The 21,286-nt window shown below is 36.8% G+C and overlaps 1 protein-coding gene across 1 annotated transcript in view; it reads right to left on the bottom strand.

Annotated features, from left to right (window-relative positions):
• The window catches only part of nup93 (nucleoporin 93), a 34,101-nt gene extending 13,606 nt beyond the window's left edge, over window positions 1–20,495 (bottom strand). Inside the window, exons 1-6 of the mRNA XM_056478525.1 lie at window positions 20,387–20,495; window positions 19,402–19,598; window positions 16,102–16,219; window positions 6,756–6,818; window positions 4,229–4,357; window positions 523–597 (exon numbers count right to left, since the gene is read on the bottom strand). Of these exons, the coding sequence (XP_056334500.1) occupies window positions 523–597; window positions 4,229–4,357; window positions 6,756–6,818; window positions 16,102–16,219; window positions 19,402–19,580 (564 nt within the window). The 5' untranslated portion in view covers window positions 19,581–19,598; window positions 20,387–20,495. The remainder of the gene's footprint in view (window positions 1–522; window positions 598–4,228; window positions 4,358–6,755; window positions 6,819–16,101; window positions 16,220–19,401; window positions 19,599–20,386) is intronic.
• Window positions 20,496–21,286: the final 791 nt, after the last annotated feature.

Raw genomic sequence — 21,286 nt, 5'->3', positions numbered from 1 at the left:
ATTAGCCCTCCTTTGATTTTTTTTTTCCTTTTTTAAAATATTTCCAAAATGATGTTCAACAGAGCAAGGAAATGTTCACAGTATGTCTGATAATATTTTTTCTTCTGGAGAAAGTCTTACTTGTTTTATTTCGGCTTGAATAAAAGACAGATCTTTATACAATGACTTGCCTAATTACCCTAACCTGCCTAGTTAACCTAATTAACCTAGTGAAGCACTTAAATGCCACTTTAAGCTGTCTTGAAAAATATCTAGTAAAATATTAATTACTGTCATCATGGCAAAGATAAATCAGTTAAATTTAATTAAATTATTAAAACTATTATGTTTAGAAATGTGTTGAAAAAAATCTTCTCTCCGTTAAACAGAAATTGGTGGAAAAAATAAACAGGGGGGCTAATAATTCAGGAGGGCTAATAATTCTGACTTCAACTGTATTTCTTCTATAATATTCACTTCTTTTTTTAACACGATTCTATGTGCATTTATGTTCATGCTATACAAGAATGTCTTTCTTCAAACCTGTCGGCTGTAGGCCACTTCCACACTGTCCAGTGCACTGCGTCCAGGAACTCCGACCTCGCTCACGAAACTAGGCTGTTGGGCACATAGCAACAGTCGTTAAGGCTCAAACAAGCATATCTACAAGAGCAGGCTGTATTAATATTCTCCACATGTGTAGGTGTGTATATATGTGAGCCTCTAAAAGCGTGGGTTTGACAAGTGCACAAGCTGCGTTTATCTCGGAGAGTTTATCTCACAGAGTAATCTAAACGCAGCGACCAATGTAGCGTGAAGCTATTGTGAAGAACATAACTCGCGCATGAGAGCACACTGCTCAGTACTGTGAACACACATACAGAGAAACACTAAAAATCACACATTTTCTTTGAGGATTTGAATAAATTCATTTTTTTAAAGAAATAAAATTAAAGCGTTGGCACATTTGTACGCTGATAATTGAAAAAAAAAACATCTTATTTTACAGTTTACATGCAAATAAACCACAACTTTATTATTTAATTCTGTTAATCATTATTTAATTTCAACTATTTGTGATTCATGTTGAATAAATCCTCAAAAAACAAATATATGATCCTCTCAAGATGCAAAAATTTAATTGTACTACTGCTGCAGCATGAAATATTTCTTACTGCAAAACATTTGCTCTGTCTACAGTATATGTGCTTAAATCCACAGTGAGGACGTGTTCCTGTCACTTATCACACATACACACTACAACTGATATGCTGGATGAAATCGGCATGAGGGCCCAAATTCTAGCTGTGATAACCAGTTTGTGTTTCATGGCCTTACCATAAAGCAAAACTGGTTAACACATTTACCTGACCATGTGCACTGTTGGCTTATTAAGCACAGTCATGTTGAATAAATCTTCAAAAAACAAATATATGATTCTCTCAAGATGCAGAATTTTACCTGCACCACTTCTGCTTCATGACGTAAGAGCGCATTTAGGTCTAGAAATTTTTCCCCCACTCTTATGACGGTCTATAAGTGCGTAAATCCGCAGTGAAGACGTGTTCCTGTCACTTATCACACACGTAAACTACAACTAACATGCAGGATGAAATCGACGTGAGGGTCAAAATTCTACCAGTTTATGTTTAACCCATTTATGACCTTACCATAAAGCAAAACGAGTAAACATATTTACTTTACCATGTGCACTGTTGGCTTATTAAGCAAATTCGGGTTAAGAATGTGCATCTAGACGCACTCACTAATTCCAACATCCATAAAACATACGGTGCTTTAATTGAAATTATTTTTAACACAGACACACACACTTCCCAGTAGCAAATTCCATGAACAGCCTGGCTAGAAATTCACTGAGGCGTTGTAGTTTGTGTGACTGTGCATCGGGGGGGGGTGGGGGGGGGGGGGGGGGGGGGGGGTTGTGACCCAGGCTGGTGCTACAAGCAAGAGTGAGCTCCTGGCATAGGAAGCGAACAGCAGGTCACACATGGAAAATTTAACTGCTGTTTAATAATTAAAGCAGCAGGACAGCAGTCAAAAACCTCCTGGAGCACACAAACTTGCATGCATTTGCGACTAACTCTACTCGTACACGTTCTTCTTGAATGCTTTATAAGACAAAAGAAGGAAAAAAGACAAAAGCATATTCTGAGGTTTCGTCTTCTCTAAACACTGTCATTGTTTGTCATAGACAGACTATTGTTCCACTTGAGGACATAAAAAGTGAAACATGCGTGTGTGGGTTTTTTGGGGGTATATATTATTCAGAAGAGGAGTGCTTGTCATCTTCAATGTTTGATGTTTTTTTACATCCTTCTCTCTTACTCTTTTCTTCATTCTTTTGACAACGGAGAGGTGAGCAGTGCTGCCAGAAGTCTTTATTATAAATAAAAAATCTTTATTTATGAGAAATGCCCTTCAAAAGCAGCCAATGTCATTTTATTTTACAGTCACATGACTGGCTGCTTTAATATAATATAATATAATATAATATAATATAATATAATATAATATAATATAATATAATATAATATAATATAATATAATATAATATAATATAATATAATATAATATAATACTCATTCATTTTCTTTTCAGCTTAGTCCCTTTATTTATCAGGGGTCGCCATAGCAGAATGAACCACCAACAGCGGATGGCCTTCCAGCTGCAACCCAGTACTGGGAAACATCCATACACATTCATTCACACACATGGGGGAGGGGGGGCAGTGCTAACCACTGAGCCACTGTGTCGCCAATATAATATAATATAATATAATATAATATAATATAATATAATATAATATAATATAATATAATGTTTATTAAATATTTAATAAACTAAATGCACAACATACATTTATGCATAAATACATGGAGAACTTTTAAACAAATGTTATTGTAAGGAAGATAATTAAACCATATTTGAATAGTAAGTATTACTTAGTATTTAAAAGAATTAAGAAAATTAGTATTTAAGACCTAGAACACCATATTTCAGTGAATTTAAGACAGTTTAAAGGTCTAAAATATCGTTTTTGAAATTTAAGGCATTTTAAGACTTTAAGAACCTACGGACACCCTGCAATATAATATAATACAGTGCTCAGCATATACAAGTACACCCCTCACAAATCTAACTTTTAAATTCATATTTTTAATCGGAAGCTATACAATATTATATTTGTGCATATACATTAGTTTAGTCAGTACTGAAGCCAAAGCTGGAGCTAATCTAACAAAATAACTTACGATAACCGTCTAAAAACTAGTACAGCCAAATTTATACGTTATAGAAAAATATTAAATACAAATTTAAAAAGGAGGAAAAATCTAAAAAAGCAAAAAATTGAAAAATTTTGTTGAAATTTTGTAGGTTTAATTTTTTTTTGCAATATTTTGCTTGCATTTAATTGTTTTATCTTTTAATTTTTAAATATGTTTGGTGATTAAAATATTATTTTAATAAATATATCTGTTTAATAAATCTGTTTTGTTTAAATGCACCAAAATACATTGCCTATATTTACTGAGAAATGGATAAAAATATTCATTTCCAAAATGGTGTGTACTCAATTATGCCAAGCACTGTATAATATAATATAATATAATATAATATAATATAATATAATATAATATAATATAATATAATATAATATAATATAATATAATATAATATAATATAACATTATTTAATATAATATAATATAATATAATATAATATAATATAATATAATATAATATAATATAATATAATATAATATAATATAATATAATATAATATATATGCAAAATCTATAATATCCATAATTTATATATTCTCTCTCACTCACACACAAACACATACGTTTTGTTATGTTCTTTGTATTAATATGTTTACAGCATAAAAAATATTACTTTGGTTTGATTTGGCCACTTTCATGATGTCTTTGATTAACAATTTGCCTTTTTATTATTATTACTAAAAGACAATGTTCTGAAAAGGGCAACAAGAAGAGCTCTTGCCAGATAAGATTTCACTAGCGCTTCAGATCCAGGCCAAATGTAGCCACAGGCTGTTCCTATCACACCAACAGATCTGAACAAGCTCCTCGGATGCTAAACAAGAGCGTTTGTGCTTCACGGACACATCACGTGTGAAGCGAGGGAAGTGTGTGCTATTAACTACAACACAGAAGAGCTCCATCATTACATCCTGTGTGTACATATTCACGTGTTGTTCCTCAGACCTCCACTTCCTGGCTGAAGTCCAGTGCATCTTCTCCAGCTCCCAGCAGGGTGTGCAACACTCTCTGCTTCACCTGTTCCCACTGCACCAACATAGAGTCTCGATGGTACTCCTCCGCCAGCAGAAACGTCTGCGAGAGAGACAGAATGAGTGTAACAGAGCACCAATCACACATAAGACAAACAGACCGCATGCGATAAAACAGAGTAAAGCCGGTGAAACTACAAAGCCATCAGTGAATATATAGGTTACTCAACATGTGACGCATTAAAAATAGCTAGCGGAATAAGAGGGGAACAGCCTGGATCTGGAAAGCGTGCTGTGCACAATAACGGGCACTGCTATCTTCTTCACCCCTCCCCCAATCCCACCTCCCAGGGACAAGGAACGAGAGCTGGGCCTGGGGAGACTCAAACTGGGTCTGGCCCGCTAAAGCCTGGATGTGTGGAGGCCTTCGCTAATGGAACTGTGCCGCTATCTGGGTCTGTCTTCACGCCTACTACCGATTTAGCCCGTACCCTGATTGAATCCAAAGACCTTTCGTCTATTTTACTCGTTCCCAGCGGATTGACGTGTGATAATTGAGAGCGCTCTAATTAAAAAAAGGCTTGTGAACTCTGGAGGAAGAGATTTTGGAATAGAGCGCAATAATGATGGGATGAGGGAGATAATATCAGCGCGGCGTATTGAAGTTAATGTGAATCAGGTAAAATCCACAGAGGAAAAGAGGCTTTTTGACTTAGAGGCAAAACAATACCGTACAGCTTTGATAACGGTTAAGGAACTAGTAGCAGTACAACTGGTAGAAATCCAGGAATGTACTTCATTTAAACTTGGTGTCTTTAACTAACAATAGTAAATGAGTGTGGTGTAGAGTTATTTAATTGCTCAATATTTGGATGGCTACTTTATTAGGAACTACACATTCACATGATTTATGTGCAATTTTAAGACTCAATGACTACGTTTACATGGACATCAGTAATCGAATAATTTGCCTTAATATAAGAAAGACAATATTATGATTAAGGTGTTTACATGAGTTGCTTTATGAATGTTCCTTTCGTGATCCCGTTTTACATGTTATAGCACATAATTCGATTAACATTATTGCGTCACCACGCTATCCATGTTTCCTCTGGAGTTTCATGTCATTTCAGGCGTTTCATTTTTAATTTGTTGACTTTAACTGCAGTTTGGCACTTTCACTTTCATTCAGGAACATTTCATGCATGACCTCACGACAAACGAGATATTGGATGCGAGTATGAACTGCTGGAAGAGTGTTGTTTTAATGGAATTTGATACTGCACACTGTATAGGGGAAAAAAAGCTTAGCATTACACAATGCAGGTACTGATTCGATAGGGGATGGTGTCAGACAGCCGTGCGTGTATGAAATATCTTGTCGCAAAACACACCAAAAAGTCCTACATGGTAACAGTTTGATGAAGGTGTTTACATGGTTGTACTGCACTTCAATAATGCAACTAAAATCGGTATACTCCACAGATCTTAATTAGATATTTGTTTAGTTCAATTATGATTTTAATCGGATTAAGGTAATTAAAAATCCCTGTTTACATGGTAGACTCTTAATCAGAGTATTGTCTAAATTGTATTTAAATCGGATTACTGGTGTCTATGTAAACATTCTTAATGTCTGACTCTTACTGCTTTAAGTAGCATTTGAGCTTAAAATCAAGACATATAAATGTCTGTGAAATAGAAATTCAATAATTGTAAAAGGTTTTTATATTAAAAGTGTAAAATTCCCCACATTAAGGTGGAATAAATAAATATGTTGCCATCCTGATCCAGTTGTAGATGGTTAATTTTTTTTGTCATAAATATGACAATGAAATAATGCTAAATATATTTTTAAATCAATATAAATCAAGCAAAACGTTGTTTAATTGCCTGTGAGAAATAATTAATTCAATTTAAAAATGTATATTACTATTTGAATGAAAAACACTCAAAATTTGATTTTGAGCATGCCTGTGATGGACATAAATTTCACTATAGTGCTAGATGACACAAAAAAACCTTCACCAAAACAGGCCATCTGTGTGTGAGAGAGTAACACCTCTTCTTTGGTGAGCAAGTTATCCTCTGTCCATCTCTTTGCTGACATTCCTCCTACTGAGAGGTTTGATGACTAGACTAAGAAGCGAGATAGATGGGATATTGACCTGGCAGAGGGCAGCTCTCTGCTGCTGAGAGATGGATAATAACAGGTGAAAAGGCCAGTTTTTACCTTGCTGACAGGGGCTGAAGAGGCAATAAGGCAAAAATGGGACTTGACCTGAAACCGAATAGGCAAAAACTTCTAGCAATTTTAAAGGAGCTACCAGGTGAATAGCGCAGATTAAAAATGTCTATGCAATATGTATTGCATTACAGTAATATATAATATTGCTAAAAAAAACATAAAATTTCCTGTGTTATGTGGCAAGACACTGTTTGATCGATTGAGCAAATAAATGGATGTAAAATTGTATAGCGAGGTAAAGGAGGGCACTCACCCTGCGGCGTGATTCCTCGATGGCTGACAGCAGTGCATTGTCTCTCTCGTTCTTCAGAAAGCCCTGGAACAAGAGACACGGCATGGAGGTTAAACGTACTGCAACCTACTTTCCCCTTTTCTGCATGCAGAGCACACGCCCTCTCTCCCTTTCTCTCTCCTTCCCTCCATACTTCCTCCAAGATGCAAGGCGCCACAGGCCAGAGATGGAGAACAGCCATCATTATCAAAATCGTTGTTAAAAACGTGTTTGGGATCGACCCTGTGTGAGATTGCTCGCCCCAAAATGGCGGCTCTCGACTGGTCAGAGCTGGTTCAGCAAAGCTTTGGTTCACTACATTCTCGAGTGAACTAAAAGTACTGCGCATTCAAGACACCTCGCATCCAATGCACAGAATTTCATTTGGAATATGTGGTTCAAAGTACTTGGTTTGCATCAATCAAGTACTTTTCGGACCACCGCCTATATAACTGCAAGTTAAAAACCAGACCAAACGCCAACTAGAATGTTACCCACTGCAAATCATGTACCCAACAGATGCTTATATCTAATTATGGGCCATCATCATCTAAAATGTCGTCTTTTTTGGCTCACAGATGGAAAACGCACACATCAGTAGCTTAGCACAGATATTCAAGCTATGTTTTCTGACAGGATGTTGAGTGTGCAGCTTGAGCAACCTGTATAGATGCACTCGTATTTGATGTACAGCTGGGTAGCAAACACACACACCCGCATTCATTTTGATTAAACAGAACAAAAAGATCCAGCCGCTGATCCTGAGGACAGAGAAGTCACTAGAATGACGTGCAACGCACACATCGAGTGGGGGTTGAGTTAGGGAGTGGTACTGATGGAAAGGGAAGCAGGTTCTGATGGGTTTGGAGAATCATTAGATCGCTAAAAAGCCAATATTGAACGGTGGAGAGAAACACAACCTCTGAGCTGGAACCTGCAATCATCTGCTTTTATTGTTGTAACATGAATGGAGTATTAAAAAAAGCCTCAAACTAATTTTCCAGGTTTGAATATGATCATGTCATTAAAGCACACATCACCGTGAACCACTGAAAAGTCATTTGAGTTGCTTTTGTAACTTCATCATTAAAACTATTAAGATTTTAGAAATACAGACATCGACCAATTTCCATTCACACCATTCTCTTAACCAAGTCTTCAGGACTGAGTTGAATCATGCCGTCCCCTCCCCCTCGAATGACTTCAATCCTCCCCCCTCATCAAGATCGCACGACCCCCATCACCCCATCCACACTCTGACTGACAGCTGTAGATGAAGATTGATTTATTCTGATTTGGGGAAGTGACACATCTGAATGAGACGAGCTGATGGATACAGGCACGATAAGTGGATGGAAGGGGGGGGGGGTTGGAGTTTAGGGTGTGGAAGCAGCCAACGTTTTGTACTTTCCAGCACTATTTCTTGCTCAGTCACAGCTCCTCCAAATGCTAGCTACAGAACAGCGCCCCCTTTAGGCATCAGCGCTTTTCATGAAGTACCCACAAAAGAAGCACATTTTACATGGATGCTTTTGGGTCATGCCTCACTCAGGAGAATGCTTACTACATACAGTGAAGAATGCCATCGCATATGGCTTTTCAACACACTGTTAGTCAAAGGAAAATAGTTCTCAGAAGAAACTGGGTGTGCAATTCGCACCTTACAATGATTAGATGTGTTCTAATGTAGATTTTCAACCATCTAACCATGTTAAAAAAATGTGACCAAAGGCTGCCATTAAAGCAGCTACACAAATTGCATATCGCATAGGATAAAAGCGCAGGTTATTGTGCCCCATACAACTAAACGGCATGGATTTCTGGAAGATTCCATTTGATTCTGATAAATTAAGCACACACATATTCAGTAAAGACATTGTCTTAAATGCAACATATAGAATTCATACATATTCATAAAAAATACACTTTGTGGTTACGTTTACATTTTAACATCAGAAATAATGCAATGCACTGACAATGACCCGCACAATTTGAGACGTATAGTGAAAATAAGCAGGAAAACACAGCAGAAAATTTGACATGGATTGCATCGAATGCACAAGCTGGATAAAAGGCACGCATTCTTGCTCTATCCGACACCACAGCAATCGATTTAAGCTAAAACAGCCTTTCTATATCTATATCTGTCTCTTTTTTCCTTTACTTTTGAACAATGAGGAGTAAAGGAACCCCACCCTAACCCCACCACTTCCTGTGTGACAGACAAGCCTTCATCCTCCTCGCCATCTTCATCATCCCTTCAGAGAAAGCGGCAGTCTCATCTTCCTGTTAAAATCGACTGACCAAGGCATATGCTCTGTAGCGAGCATGAATGTACTTGTAGGTGATACTCACTCATGCTCTGGTTTAACCTGCTGGAAAGTGTTGCTGAGATGTGGAAGTGTCTAGGAGCAGTGTGCCGTTCCTCTGCTTGTACCCTCTCCATCTTCCTTCTTCTGCAGAACCAGGCCAGTGCATTTCTAGGGCGTTTCTGACCTTCTTCACCAGAGGCCCAGACTGTGTCTGCCACATGCACTCTTCTTTACCTCAAGGCGGCCCAGTGGTCTGAACCTAGATATGAGCCACGAGCAGGGTTACTGTGGGCTGCTTTATTGTCGGAGGCGGAGCGTACCAAGTCATCCCAGAGACACAGGGGGGAAACTGAGGAGAAGTCATTATTCAACCTGATCCGTGTGCCTGTTCACCATCAGCTATCCACCCCTCCTCCTCATCTCTCCTCCAGCATCCCTGCCAGCCTCCTCTTTCACTCTCACTCATTTCTTCCTTTTTTTAAACATCTCGGCATCCTTCCTTTTTCCTCTTCTGCTAGCGCAGTGCAATTATGGTAATGGATTCCCCCCCACATACACTCTCCTGATGGCTTTCGACATCCTGTCCAGAAACTGGGCTAATAATCCTCTTAAGAGTCATGTTTAGTTAATGAACAGAGTGCACTGACCAGAGATCAGACTCCACATGTAGAGCTATTTACACTTATCCTGCACCTACTGTTGTGCGTATATTAGATAACGCACTTTGATGCAAAGGCATGGTGCAGGAAATATGGAAGCGGAAATGAGAATTACAGAAAAAGACCAGATGAATTGCCTTATTCTGCGCCATTTTGCTCTGGTAGATCCTCTTTCTTTCAGTCCATCATTTAAGGCGATCGCCTTTTTGCCTACAAGATATAGGAATAGCAATGAAGTGTTCCTGCCTTTTGTGATGTTAAAACTAAAATTATTTTATTCCTTTTATAAAGGATACACGTGGGTTGCAGAAGGCTGTAGATTTGCCCACACATACAAACGCAGAAGGCGAGAGAAAAGCAGGAGACTACGCCTCATCAGCAGCAGGCATTTTCTTTGTCTTCAGGCAGGCAGCTCGACAGCCTTATGGAGCATGCACAGTATACAATTTACACACACTGCTGCCTCCTCACAGGATCGATGCACATCTGGATGTCTCGGCACAACTGTAATGGTGCATTTCTGAGAACGGCACCTGCAGCATCTTTGCTTTATTCAGGATTGGCTTTAATGCGAGTCGAAACATCTTTTCAGTAGGAGATTGAGGCGATACATAACGAGAATGAAGATGGTGATAAAAGGAAGTGCAGTTACACAAGTCTGACAAAAGGAAGATATTAAATCTCATAGCCCTCAGAGTCAATCAGAGTTGCACTGAAAATGAGACTGTCAGCCGCACGCTCATTCGGGTAAGGAGGGTGGTGAGGAAAGTGCCTGTAAGTGCACTTCCAGTAAGAGCAGAGCTGCACTCTGGCAGGCCCACCACAAAAATATGTCTGACAAAAAAGACGACAGAGAGGGAGAGAAAAGATAAGGAGAGGAAAAGATGGGTGGGGGTAGACTGCTTCGAACCTTCAGGAAGCGAAAACCAAGTAGATCATTACATGACTTGATGAGTCAACAGCAAATTCTTGATCAGCATCTATAACGGTGAAATAGCTGAGAATATATTTATCCCTTATGGTAAGACGTAATTGAAGTATCATCCAATTGCCATCAACAAGACACCTTTTAAATTTGCCTGATTTTATTAGTCAAAATATGTTAAATATCACCGGAACATTTTAAGAGGTATTGCTGTGTGCAGAATTATTAAGTCCTGGCTTGTAGCTCTTTTCAGTTTTCTTCTTGTCTGCTGTAAACCGTATTATCTAATTAAAATCTTAGGGTGCACTCACACTAGGCTATCCGAACGCTGCCCGGGCACGTTTCCTGGTTCGTTTGACAAGTGTGAGTGGTTCGAATCGCGCCCAGGCACGGTTCAGTTGGCTAGCCCTGGCCCGGTTGAAAGAGGTTTGCAAAAGCACGGTTCGATTGGGTTTTGTCGCAGTGTGCTTGTATTATAAGTGCAAAGTGTGCCTAACCCCAAAACCGAAGATGTAATGTCGCTTTTAAGGGACTGTTTCATTTGGATTTATTAATCATTCTTACTTTTCAATGAACACGAACTGTCATACTTTATTAAAGACGCAAACCCCTCACTGCATATCAGCTGCACCTTCAGCAAACCTCCTAATACGTGCAGCATGATGACTTTATGATAATTTATAAGCGTCAAAAGTTGTGGATCTGAAAAATATTTGGCAAAATATTTGACTGTCAATGCATCCTAAACAACTAAGAAATAGCACAAAACGATACAAGTAAAGCAATGCAATCGCGCTTCCCCACAATTCAAGTCAACTGTACCTAGTGTGAGTACGCCCTTAAAGGGATAGTTCACCCAAAACTGAAAATTCAGTCATCGTTTACTCACCCTTCACTTGTTCCAAACCTGACTGACCTTCTTTCTTCTGTTGAATTCAAAAGAAGATATTTTGAGCAAAGCTGAAACCATTGACCTCTATTGTATTTATTTTACCTTACATGGAGGTTGATTGCTACAGGTTGTAAACATTCTTCAAAATATATTTTTTCAGTGTTCAACAAAATAAAGTAATGTCATAAATGTTTGAAACATTACTTAAATGCGAGTAAATTTTTATTTTAGGGTGAAATACCCCTTCAATCTTATAAAATATCTTAATGTTCTCTCCCACACAGACTGCAGAAAAGCCTTACCTTTGAAAATAGGAGTTCATAGAGCTGGATAAATTAAAGATAATCACTAGTCTAGATCAATGTTTTCCAACCATGAGTATCCCACAACCCTTCAGCAAGACATCAAGCGCCATTCAAAAAGACTCGCAGTACCTCTTCATTGACACAAAACCACAAAAGTGCTCCTTTTAACTCATATTATACTGGACATCAAGCATCATCATTAATACTGTTAAAATTTTGTCATTACGATGGATCACTTTAATACTTAAAGCAATCGATACTGTGGCAAAAAAGACTCATCAAGTTGATTCCTCTCAAACTGAAGCACTTTAAGAAATAAGCAATATAATGTTTTACTGAGACAAGTACAGAGCACTGCTGCAAAAATCTCACAGCCCATAGTTGTTATAACTTATTTTTGTAAGACATTAAAGGATGAATTTCTTCTTGACAGCTCTGTTATTGGATTAACAAAGCAAAACTAATATATTTTACAATCCTGACTTAAATTATGTACGAGAACTATATAACACATAATAAATGGCTCAAATTCAGAAAAAAATTCAGTTGAGGTTGTTTTTAAGACAGTATTATAGAAATTAGAAAAGACCATGTCAATTAGTCGTGATCTTACATGAACTGATGAAATAGTTTCACAAGACAGGGTTTCTACAGATTTCATCAAGTCAAATTTAAGACCTTTTTAAGACCATTATGAATGAAATTTCAGACTTACACAATGCTAAATGCCAATGATTTTTACTAATGGCCTAGTTAAAACATTAGAAACATTAAAAACAAATGTTATTGTAAGATAATTAATCCATATTAGTAAATGGATTAAATAAATAAAGTTTTGTTAAAACTTTTATTGAGATGGAATGTTAGTGATTGGATGGGTGTCAGTCCGATTGGGTAGCTTTACATAAACATAGGCAAATTAAGACCTGTTTAAAATTATTTAAGACCTACAACATAATATGTCAGTGGATTTAAGACTGTTTAAGGCCTAAAATTTTATTCTTAAAATTTATGACATTTAAAGACCCAGTGGACACCCTGCAAGAGCAGTTAGGCCTATTGTTTATGTTAAATGTTAAGGTCACAATTTTGCAACATTAGTAAGTATACTAATATACTAGTAATAAGTAAGTGACGATAACTGATTTCAAGTTTTCTATTATACCATTCCTTTTTTTTTTAGTTTTTTTTAAGCATCTCTACTGGTCAGCCCACGATTCAGCAAACATCTAAAAAAAAAAAGCCTTATACACCAACATACAAGCATGCTCTGAACCCGAACAGTGCTGTGGCTTACTTTTCACCCAAAGAAAAAAATATCCAAAGATGCCTTTTCAAGTTGTAAGGAAATCTTTGTTTTTGAAACTACTGAAAACAGCAGAAGTCAATGATTATTATATACCCTGACATGTTTACTGTGCCAAAATACTTTAAATGTTTCTTAAATAAAATATGTTGTCTTAATTTGGGGGGGAAAGTTTTTTTTTTTACCCAGACATTTAAAAAGGACATATTTTAGAGCTGAAATGACAAGATTATACCGTCAGAATCTTATACCAGCCCATGCCTAATAAATATACACAGTAGGGCTTCACGATATTGGAAAAATGTGACATTGCAATATTTTCTTATTCTGCTAATATATATATATATATATATATATATATATATATATATATATATATATATATATATATATATGGGATGATTTTGTAGGAGAGTAAAACATAAATATATTTTATGCAATTTATTATATGCATATGATAAACAAACTGCAGTCATAAATAAACACAATGGAGCAAATGTTAAAGTGACATAAATAGTGCTTTATGGAGAAAGTCTAACAGTATTCGGGTACTGAAATTGAGTAATCAAATGTAAAATAACATCGCATAGTCTTAATCACAGAATTTATTCAATAAAATTAATCTTTATCAAACGTCTTTACGCTCTATTAAATGCTTTAAATTATTCACAATCACAGGCCTTAAAAACACATGCAGGTGATAAAATTCTGCAGTGTCTCCACAAATCCCATGTGCTTTGACCTGTGATTTCTGGTCAGCTATAATCCCAACTTAACATTGCATATATTGCGATGTGATTATTATGGACAAACACATTGGGATATTGATGCTGAAACAATACATTGTACAGCCCTAATCCAGATACAAAAAGAAAACCCTTATGCCACTTAGACAGTAGAATTGCTCTAAATATGCCATTTTAAACAGTATAATTGACTCGCAATGCCATGAGGGGCAGCAGACTAGACGAAAAGCCGCAATGACACTTTAATTTCATGTGGTTCCAGCTCATCATCGCTGACTTCACTGCTGATTCATGGCTCTGTTGGGCTCACTATAATTCACTAAACCTGTGGGATAATAGTGCCATCACCATGAACATCACCCTTCTGTCCCTCTCTGAGCCCACATGCTTTATTTGTCTTTTGGTGCTTTGTGTACCAGAACAATTGTCATTAGAAATGAATGCATTCATCTAATAAATGTCTAATATCAGCAACAACCACACGGGGGCGTAGTAACCCCTGTTATGTTTCATCAAGCCATAAACATCAGTTTAAATTCATTAGTGATTTTAACATGTAATTCACAATGTCAGCTGTCAGCAAAAACACTAAACTCTTAAGCTGTGTAACTCCAGTGAAACAGTTTTTTAGGGATGACGTAACTCCACATTTTGCCACATCACGTCTCTTGGCCATCCAGCCTTTCTTACTCTTACGAATGCACTTAGTGCTGAATTCAGTGGTAACCCACTGCTACTGTCGTGCCTTAGCAAACTGACATATAATCCAATTCACAGAATGCACTATAAAATTACTAAACACTCTGCACTTAACCTGCCTTTACAAATGCCTAAACTACACAGACAACAGGAAACGCAGGGGATATGAAACACGAAAGAAAAGCTGCACTAAGGAACAATGGTAATATCCATAAACACCAACAGAAGGAAAGTATGTTGCCATGAAGATAAACACATACACACAGACCCATTAGACCCATCCTGTCTCTCAAACTCTGAAGGCAGCAGCATAGTGCTAATTATCAATGGGCTGAGTGTGGAGAATGTTTCATGTTTATTTGTCTTCTACTGAGGCAGTGATGTAGAATGTCTCATCAAATCATTAAGTCAATGCAGAGTACATCACTAATGGGGAAAAAGCAATAATGAAAGCTCAACACTATCTGTATGAAACTAAACTGAAAGAGTTTTAATTTAACTTGAACTACTGATATGCTGGAATGTTTCACAATCTGAAATATTATAGCTTTTTAAATCTCTTTTCTTCATCTAATTTAAGTTGCTTTTACACATTCTTCATTGCAAATAAAATAATAAAGATGACTTTAATTCAAATTATTGCATCATTGTGTAACTATTGTGTTATAATGTAATATAACTTTTTATATATAATGGCAAGCTTGCATTTGACATAGTACTGTACATACTTGCATCAAACTGGTTGTGCTCTCATAGTCTCATATATGTTTTGAAATGTAAAAGGAAGATAATGATAGCTAACAACTATCCAAATTAGATTTTGACCATACTGAAAAGACAATGACTTGCTTTACTCTGTAATATATGCGATTGCTTTTTTAGTGTGGTTCATTTGAATGAATGTGAATACAGCCATCTGAACCTTGGTGCACACCAAACAAGCTTCCAAATTAACTGGTAACTAGTAATTTAACAAAAAAACTAAAATGCTTAAACAAACCAAAAACCGAATGTGATGCTTGAAAGATGCAACCATAAAGAGGACAGATTACGTAATAATGCCAGGTTTTTCTTGTTTTAGTCATGTTGTTGCCCATAATAGTTTAATACAGATATCAATGCATTACCTTATACTACTGTTCAAAAATCTGGGTCAGTTGGGGTCTTTTGAATGAAATGATATCCTTTATTCAACAAAGGTTAAATTGATCAAAAGCCACATTAAAGACTTTTCAACTGTTATATTAGAGATTTTATTTAAAATCTAAATTTTATATCTAACAAAAAAATCTGCATTTCATAATAGACAAAAAAGTTTCACAATATTGGTTTTATATAATAATATTTGAAATTCTAAAAATCTTACCAAGCCCAAACTTTTAAGGTCAGAGGACATATAGCAATTTGAATGCTAGAGCACTTCCAGATAATTAGAGCACTTTGATATCAACAGATGCTACGGTTTAAACAAAACATGCACTAACCTGGATATCAGTGTCCTTGACTGGTTCAAGAGGCTCAAATGTAGTGGCTGCACTGAGACTTTCAAGACGCTGAGAAATATGGAAGATGTCAAGACCTCGAGAGCCCAAGAGGATGGATCTGAAGAAAAACAATACAGTTGTAAATAAAATGATATATTTTATCATAGGTGTGCTATTCAAGGTGTATATGACTTTATTCTTCAGTAGGACATTAAAGGGTTAGTTTACCCATGCCATTTAAACCCCCTGAGACCTTTATTTACCTTAAGAACACAAATTAAGATATTTTAGATTAAAACTGAGAGCTTCCTCATCCTCCATAGACAGAATTGACTGAGATAATCAAAGTAGTGATGGGTTCATTTTGAACGAATCTTTCAGAGTCCACATGATGACCAAACAACTCAAAAACACGAAGGTCAAAAGGTGATCTAATCATGGGTCTTTCTAGCTCAGACTGTGTGCATTGGTTAAGCTTATATGGGACTGTCAGTGGCTCATGAACAAACAGCTCAAATTTGAAGACGTATCAGAAAAGCTGAGCTAATCATAGACAAAAGCTTCAGGAACAGTTTTGTGAACCCCCTTTGTTAGGGGTGAGGTAGGTGTAGACATTTATAAAACACAACAGGGTACTGTAAGGGGTAAGTTTAGACGTTAATAAAACACAACAGGTTACTGTAAGAGGTAGATTTAGGGTTGTCCTAGGTGTAGACTTGGGCTGCTCAAAATATCGTTTCATTATCAATATCGCAATATGCAAAGCTGCAATAGTCCGTCACATAATCTACAATGTCGAGTTGGGATTACACAAAAACACCAGTTCTGAACATTTGATTTGAGGAGTCATCGCAAATTTTGTCCCCAACAGAGTGTTATTTTCATTTAGATGTGCTTTTAAAACCTGTGATTGTGTAAGACTTCAAGCGAATTCAAACCAAAAGATTATAGCCCAATCCCAATTTTACCCCTTAGCCCTTCCCCTTCCCCCTACCCCTCATTTTGCGCATTCCCGTGAAGGGTTAGGGGTGTCCCAATTCTCTTTAGCTTGAAGGTGTAGGGCTAAGGGGAAGGGGTAGATAGCTCTTTAAATGGAAATTTTTCAGGACCACACTCAAAACAAAGGGGTACGAAAATTTCCCAAAATACACCTACCACAACGGCAGGATCGCTGCACCCGGAAGTAAGGAGATACACAAATTAGATTTTTTTGTCATTATTACGAACTTTTACAACAAACAAACATATGTTTTGATATATTTATAACCCTGTTCGTGTTTTACCATCATGCTTAAAAAAAAAACAGCTAAATTTCGCTATCTATAATCCATAATAATCACTCCTGTATAGCAGTCCTGCAACATTCTGTCACTCGATGACACTCGAATACCCTGTCAGAAAAGTCTAGTGGCGGGAAAAGAGTCTGCTAAAATGTTATTGTTGTTTTTGGTGTTTACATAGATAAATATGGCCACTGTGTAAATGCACAGTACAGTTACAATCTTATAGCCACATTAGATCGTTATGATAACTCAATATATGCCTTCAGTGATTTCTTGAAGATAAATACCAAAAAAAAATTACACAACTGGAATAACTACAGCAATCGCGATCGTCTGGTCTCATATGAAGCAAGAGATCGCAATGACATATGATGACGTGTGCAGGTGCTGTAGTGGCATCCCATTTCTTAGGGGTCAATTTTAAAGCTCTTCCCCTTCACACTCGGTTTTGAGGGGGAAGAGGAACGGATAGGGGTAAAAAAATATAATTGGGATTGGGCCTATATTGTTTGAAACCTTAACAAAGACTCATTTTATTTATCTATTTATTTATATAATGACGACTACACAGAGTTATTTTACATATGATTACTTAATTTCTATACCTCAAAACTGTTAGATTTTACTTAAAACCATAAAGCTGTGTGTATTTTTATTTGTGCTTCATCTATGAGTGCATCTATGCTTGTAATTGGTTTATTATATTTTACGCAGATGTGCTCACATACAAAATAATCCCATTCATTCACTCATTTTCTTTTCGGCTTTGTCCCTTTATTAATCAGGGGTCGCCACAGCAGAATGAACCGCTAACTTATCCAGCATATGTTTTACACAGCAGATGCCCTTCCAGCTGCAACCCATCACTGGGAAACACCCATGCACTCTCATTCACACACATAGACTACGGACAATTTAGCTTACCCAATTCACCTATAGTGCAGCTCTTTGGACTTATGGGGGAAACCGGAACACCCGGAGAAAACCCACACGAACACAGGGAGAACACGCAAACTCCACACGGAAATGCGAACTGACCCAGCTGAGGCTAGAACCAGCGACCTTCTTGCTGTGAGGCGTCAACCTCTTACCAAATAGGGTTATATTTTACAATCTTGTGAAATTATTGCAATATATAATTGCAGACAAACAAAATATTGCAACGTCATTTTTTTTCAATATCACGCAGCCCTAGTGTAGATGTTAACAAAACAGACTGATTACTGTGAGGGGTAGGTTTAGGGTTGTGGTAGGTGTAGATGACTCCATGTCCTAGCAAAGGGGAGCTGAAGCAACACACTCTGTTTTGAATCAATTAAATGAGGGTGCTCTCAGTTTTAATCTAAAATATCATAATGTATGTTGTGAAAACTAACAGAAGTCTCAGCAGACTGAAAAGACATGAAGGGGAGTAATTAATAACAGAATTAGAATATTCTTTGGGTTGAACTAACCCTTTAAAAGAAGATTTTAACCGGTTTTATTGTCCTTCATATTTATAAGTCCAAGTCTCTGGATACTACACCCTTGCGAGTCAAAATTCCACATACAAGCAAAACCAAATGAATACCCATAAATGCAGCAACGACCACGGTTTCAGCTAAAAAAAAAAAAAAAGTCACATACATCTTGGATTGTTTGAGGGTGACTAAATTGCCAGCATATTTTAATTTTGGTGTTGACCAGTCCTTTTCAGCCATGCCAGTTTATATTAAGGTAAAGTTGGTTTTATATTTGCACATTTGTTCATTTACAGGTCCCTATATTGTTTACCATGCTAATGTCAATATTGGATCTGAAATAGCAGGTAAATATGACTTTAAAACAACACTATATAATTAACTGTAAACAATGTTGTACTTTGATAGTCATTGGCTGCTAATATGAATTCCTTATTTAGAATTTGCAAATAATACTTTTCTAAAATTATATTATTAAGGAGAAAGTCCGAATGTATGTATGTAAAACCAACTTTACCTCAATCAGTTTATATGCAAGTGCCAAACTTAAGACTCACGCTTTTACGTCAGCTGTGTCTTGAGAGGTTCTGGTGAGAGTACGGGAACGCAGCCGCTCCCCTGCCTGCTGGATCTCCTGAAGGTTTCGCTCAACATGGGGCAACTCGGACACGGCCTCGGTCTCTGCTGCAAGCTGTTCTGCCTGCTGCAGGAGCTCCCCGAAACCCTCAGTATCCATGTCCAGCACCTGTTCCACCTGCCAGCAACACAAGAGTTGAGTGTCTGTTTTAAATGCTGATATGAACCAATACCACTTAGTAACAATCACTCACTACATCTCTCAAAGATTGGGGTAAAGTTGGCTTTATATCGCACATTCGTCTGTATTGCATATTTTTGAACAATGACAATTTGTGACATGCTACTTTGAACATTCAGGCTAAAACAGCGTGAATGTATGACTTTAAAACATCAGTACTATTTAATTAACTAAATAATGTTTGATAGTCATTGGTTGCTAATATGATTTTACTATTTAGAATTAGCAAAGGGCAGTTTTCTGAAATTAAATTAAGAAGGTGAAAGTCCGAATATAAAATCAACTTTACCGCAAGCTCTTAAAACAGTCTAAATGAAACAATAATAAACCATCGGATTCCATATTAATATGATTTGAGTGCAAAGAAATAACTGGGATTTTGTTTTATATCACTATCATGTTAACTTTGGCATGTCAGTGACATTATTTACGAGAATATATACAGGCGAATTAAACTTATGCAGTCATTAGATGACTACTCGTAATACATTTATACCTATCTCTCTCTCTCTGTGTGTGTGTGTGCTTGTTTAAGAATTGTTTACATTAACAACATTAACACAATACACTGAGCACAGCACTCAGCAGAACTCAGTAATTTGCTAGCAAGCTAACTTGACATGAGGTGCTGTCGGCAAACGCGGCTAAAAAGACCCTTGTCAGATGCAACTATAATTAATTAGGTATTAACTAGTAAATTAGTTAACGAATATGTAACAACTCACCTCGCTGTATGTTAATCCTTCTAGCGGCTATAATAGGATGATTTCGCTTTAGCCGCTATGCTAAACACATCCCCCTCGTGAACTCCCGGGTTCCATTGAAAGAGCGCGCTGATTGGTTCAAACTGTTTTTTTCCCAGAAGCACCCGCAACAAGAGCCTTGATAGAACTTTATTCAGAAGTTGGTTAACGTATCAGAGGGATCACGCGAGACGCAATTTCTGTAAGATTAGTTAAAAACTTTACTGACCAATACCCAATAAACTTAAAGAAATAAATAAAATGACCCTGGTAGCATTGTTGCACAGTTATATATATATATATTTATACACACACTTATACATTCACACGTTTTATAGGGGGTAGCTTTGGTATTCAGGGACACAGAAATATTTGGTCAGAAGCAAATGACCCCAATGGAAAGTCTTCACAGAAATCTAATATAGGCATGCGTGTATGTGAAAAACATTGTAATCTGATAAGCAATTTTTGCTGAGATCCAATGGAAAGGTTTAATGGGTGCCAAGTTCATAAATGGCAGAAATCATGGGCAATAAGTCTTTAAATTAAAATTGTCAATTACTTTTTTTAAAAGTTCAGTTTATTACACCTAACGGTAAACATGGGTTCCTTGTTGCTATGCCTTAAAATATTTCATGGACTAGAACGTTTATAGATTAAGTCTATAACAATTTGCAGTTATAATTAAACATGAAAGCCTCAACTTAATTGAAATAAGCTCTGGAAGTAACTGTTTATATAAATCATCACATTGCTTTTGCTTTCTGGAAGACTGGTGTTGTCTCACCGAGCGCTTTTTAAAGTAGTCACTTACTCAACTTTACTTATTTTTGGTGTAAAGTTCGGTAAAGAGCCTATAGCCACAAAAACAAGCCACACAAA

The sequence above is a fragment of the Danio aesculapii genome, chromosome 18 (assembly GCF_903798145.1).
Source record: "Danio aesculapii chromosome 18, fDanAes4.1, whole genome shotgun sequence".
NCBI lineage: Eukaryota > Metazoa > Chordata > Actinopteri > Cypriniformes > Danionidae > Danio > Danio aesculapii.
The sequence above is the reverse complement of the archived record's forward strand: the minus strand, read 5'-3'. Positions and strand labels throughout refer to the sequence as shown.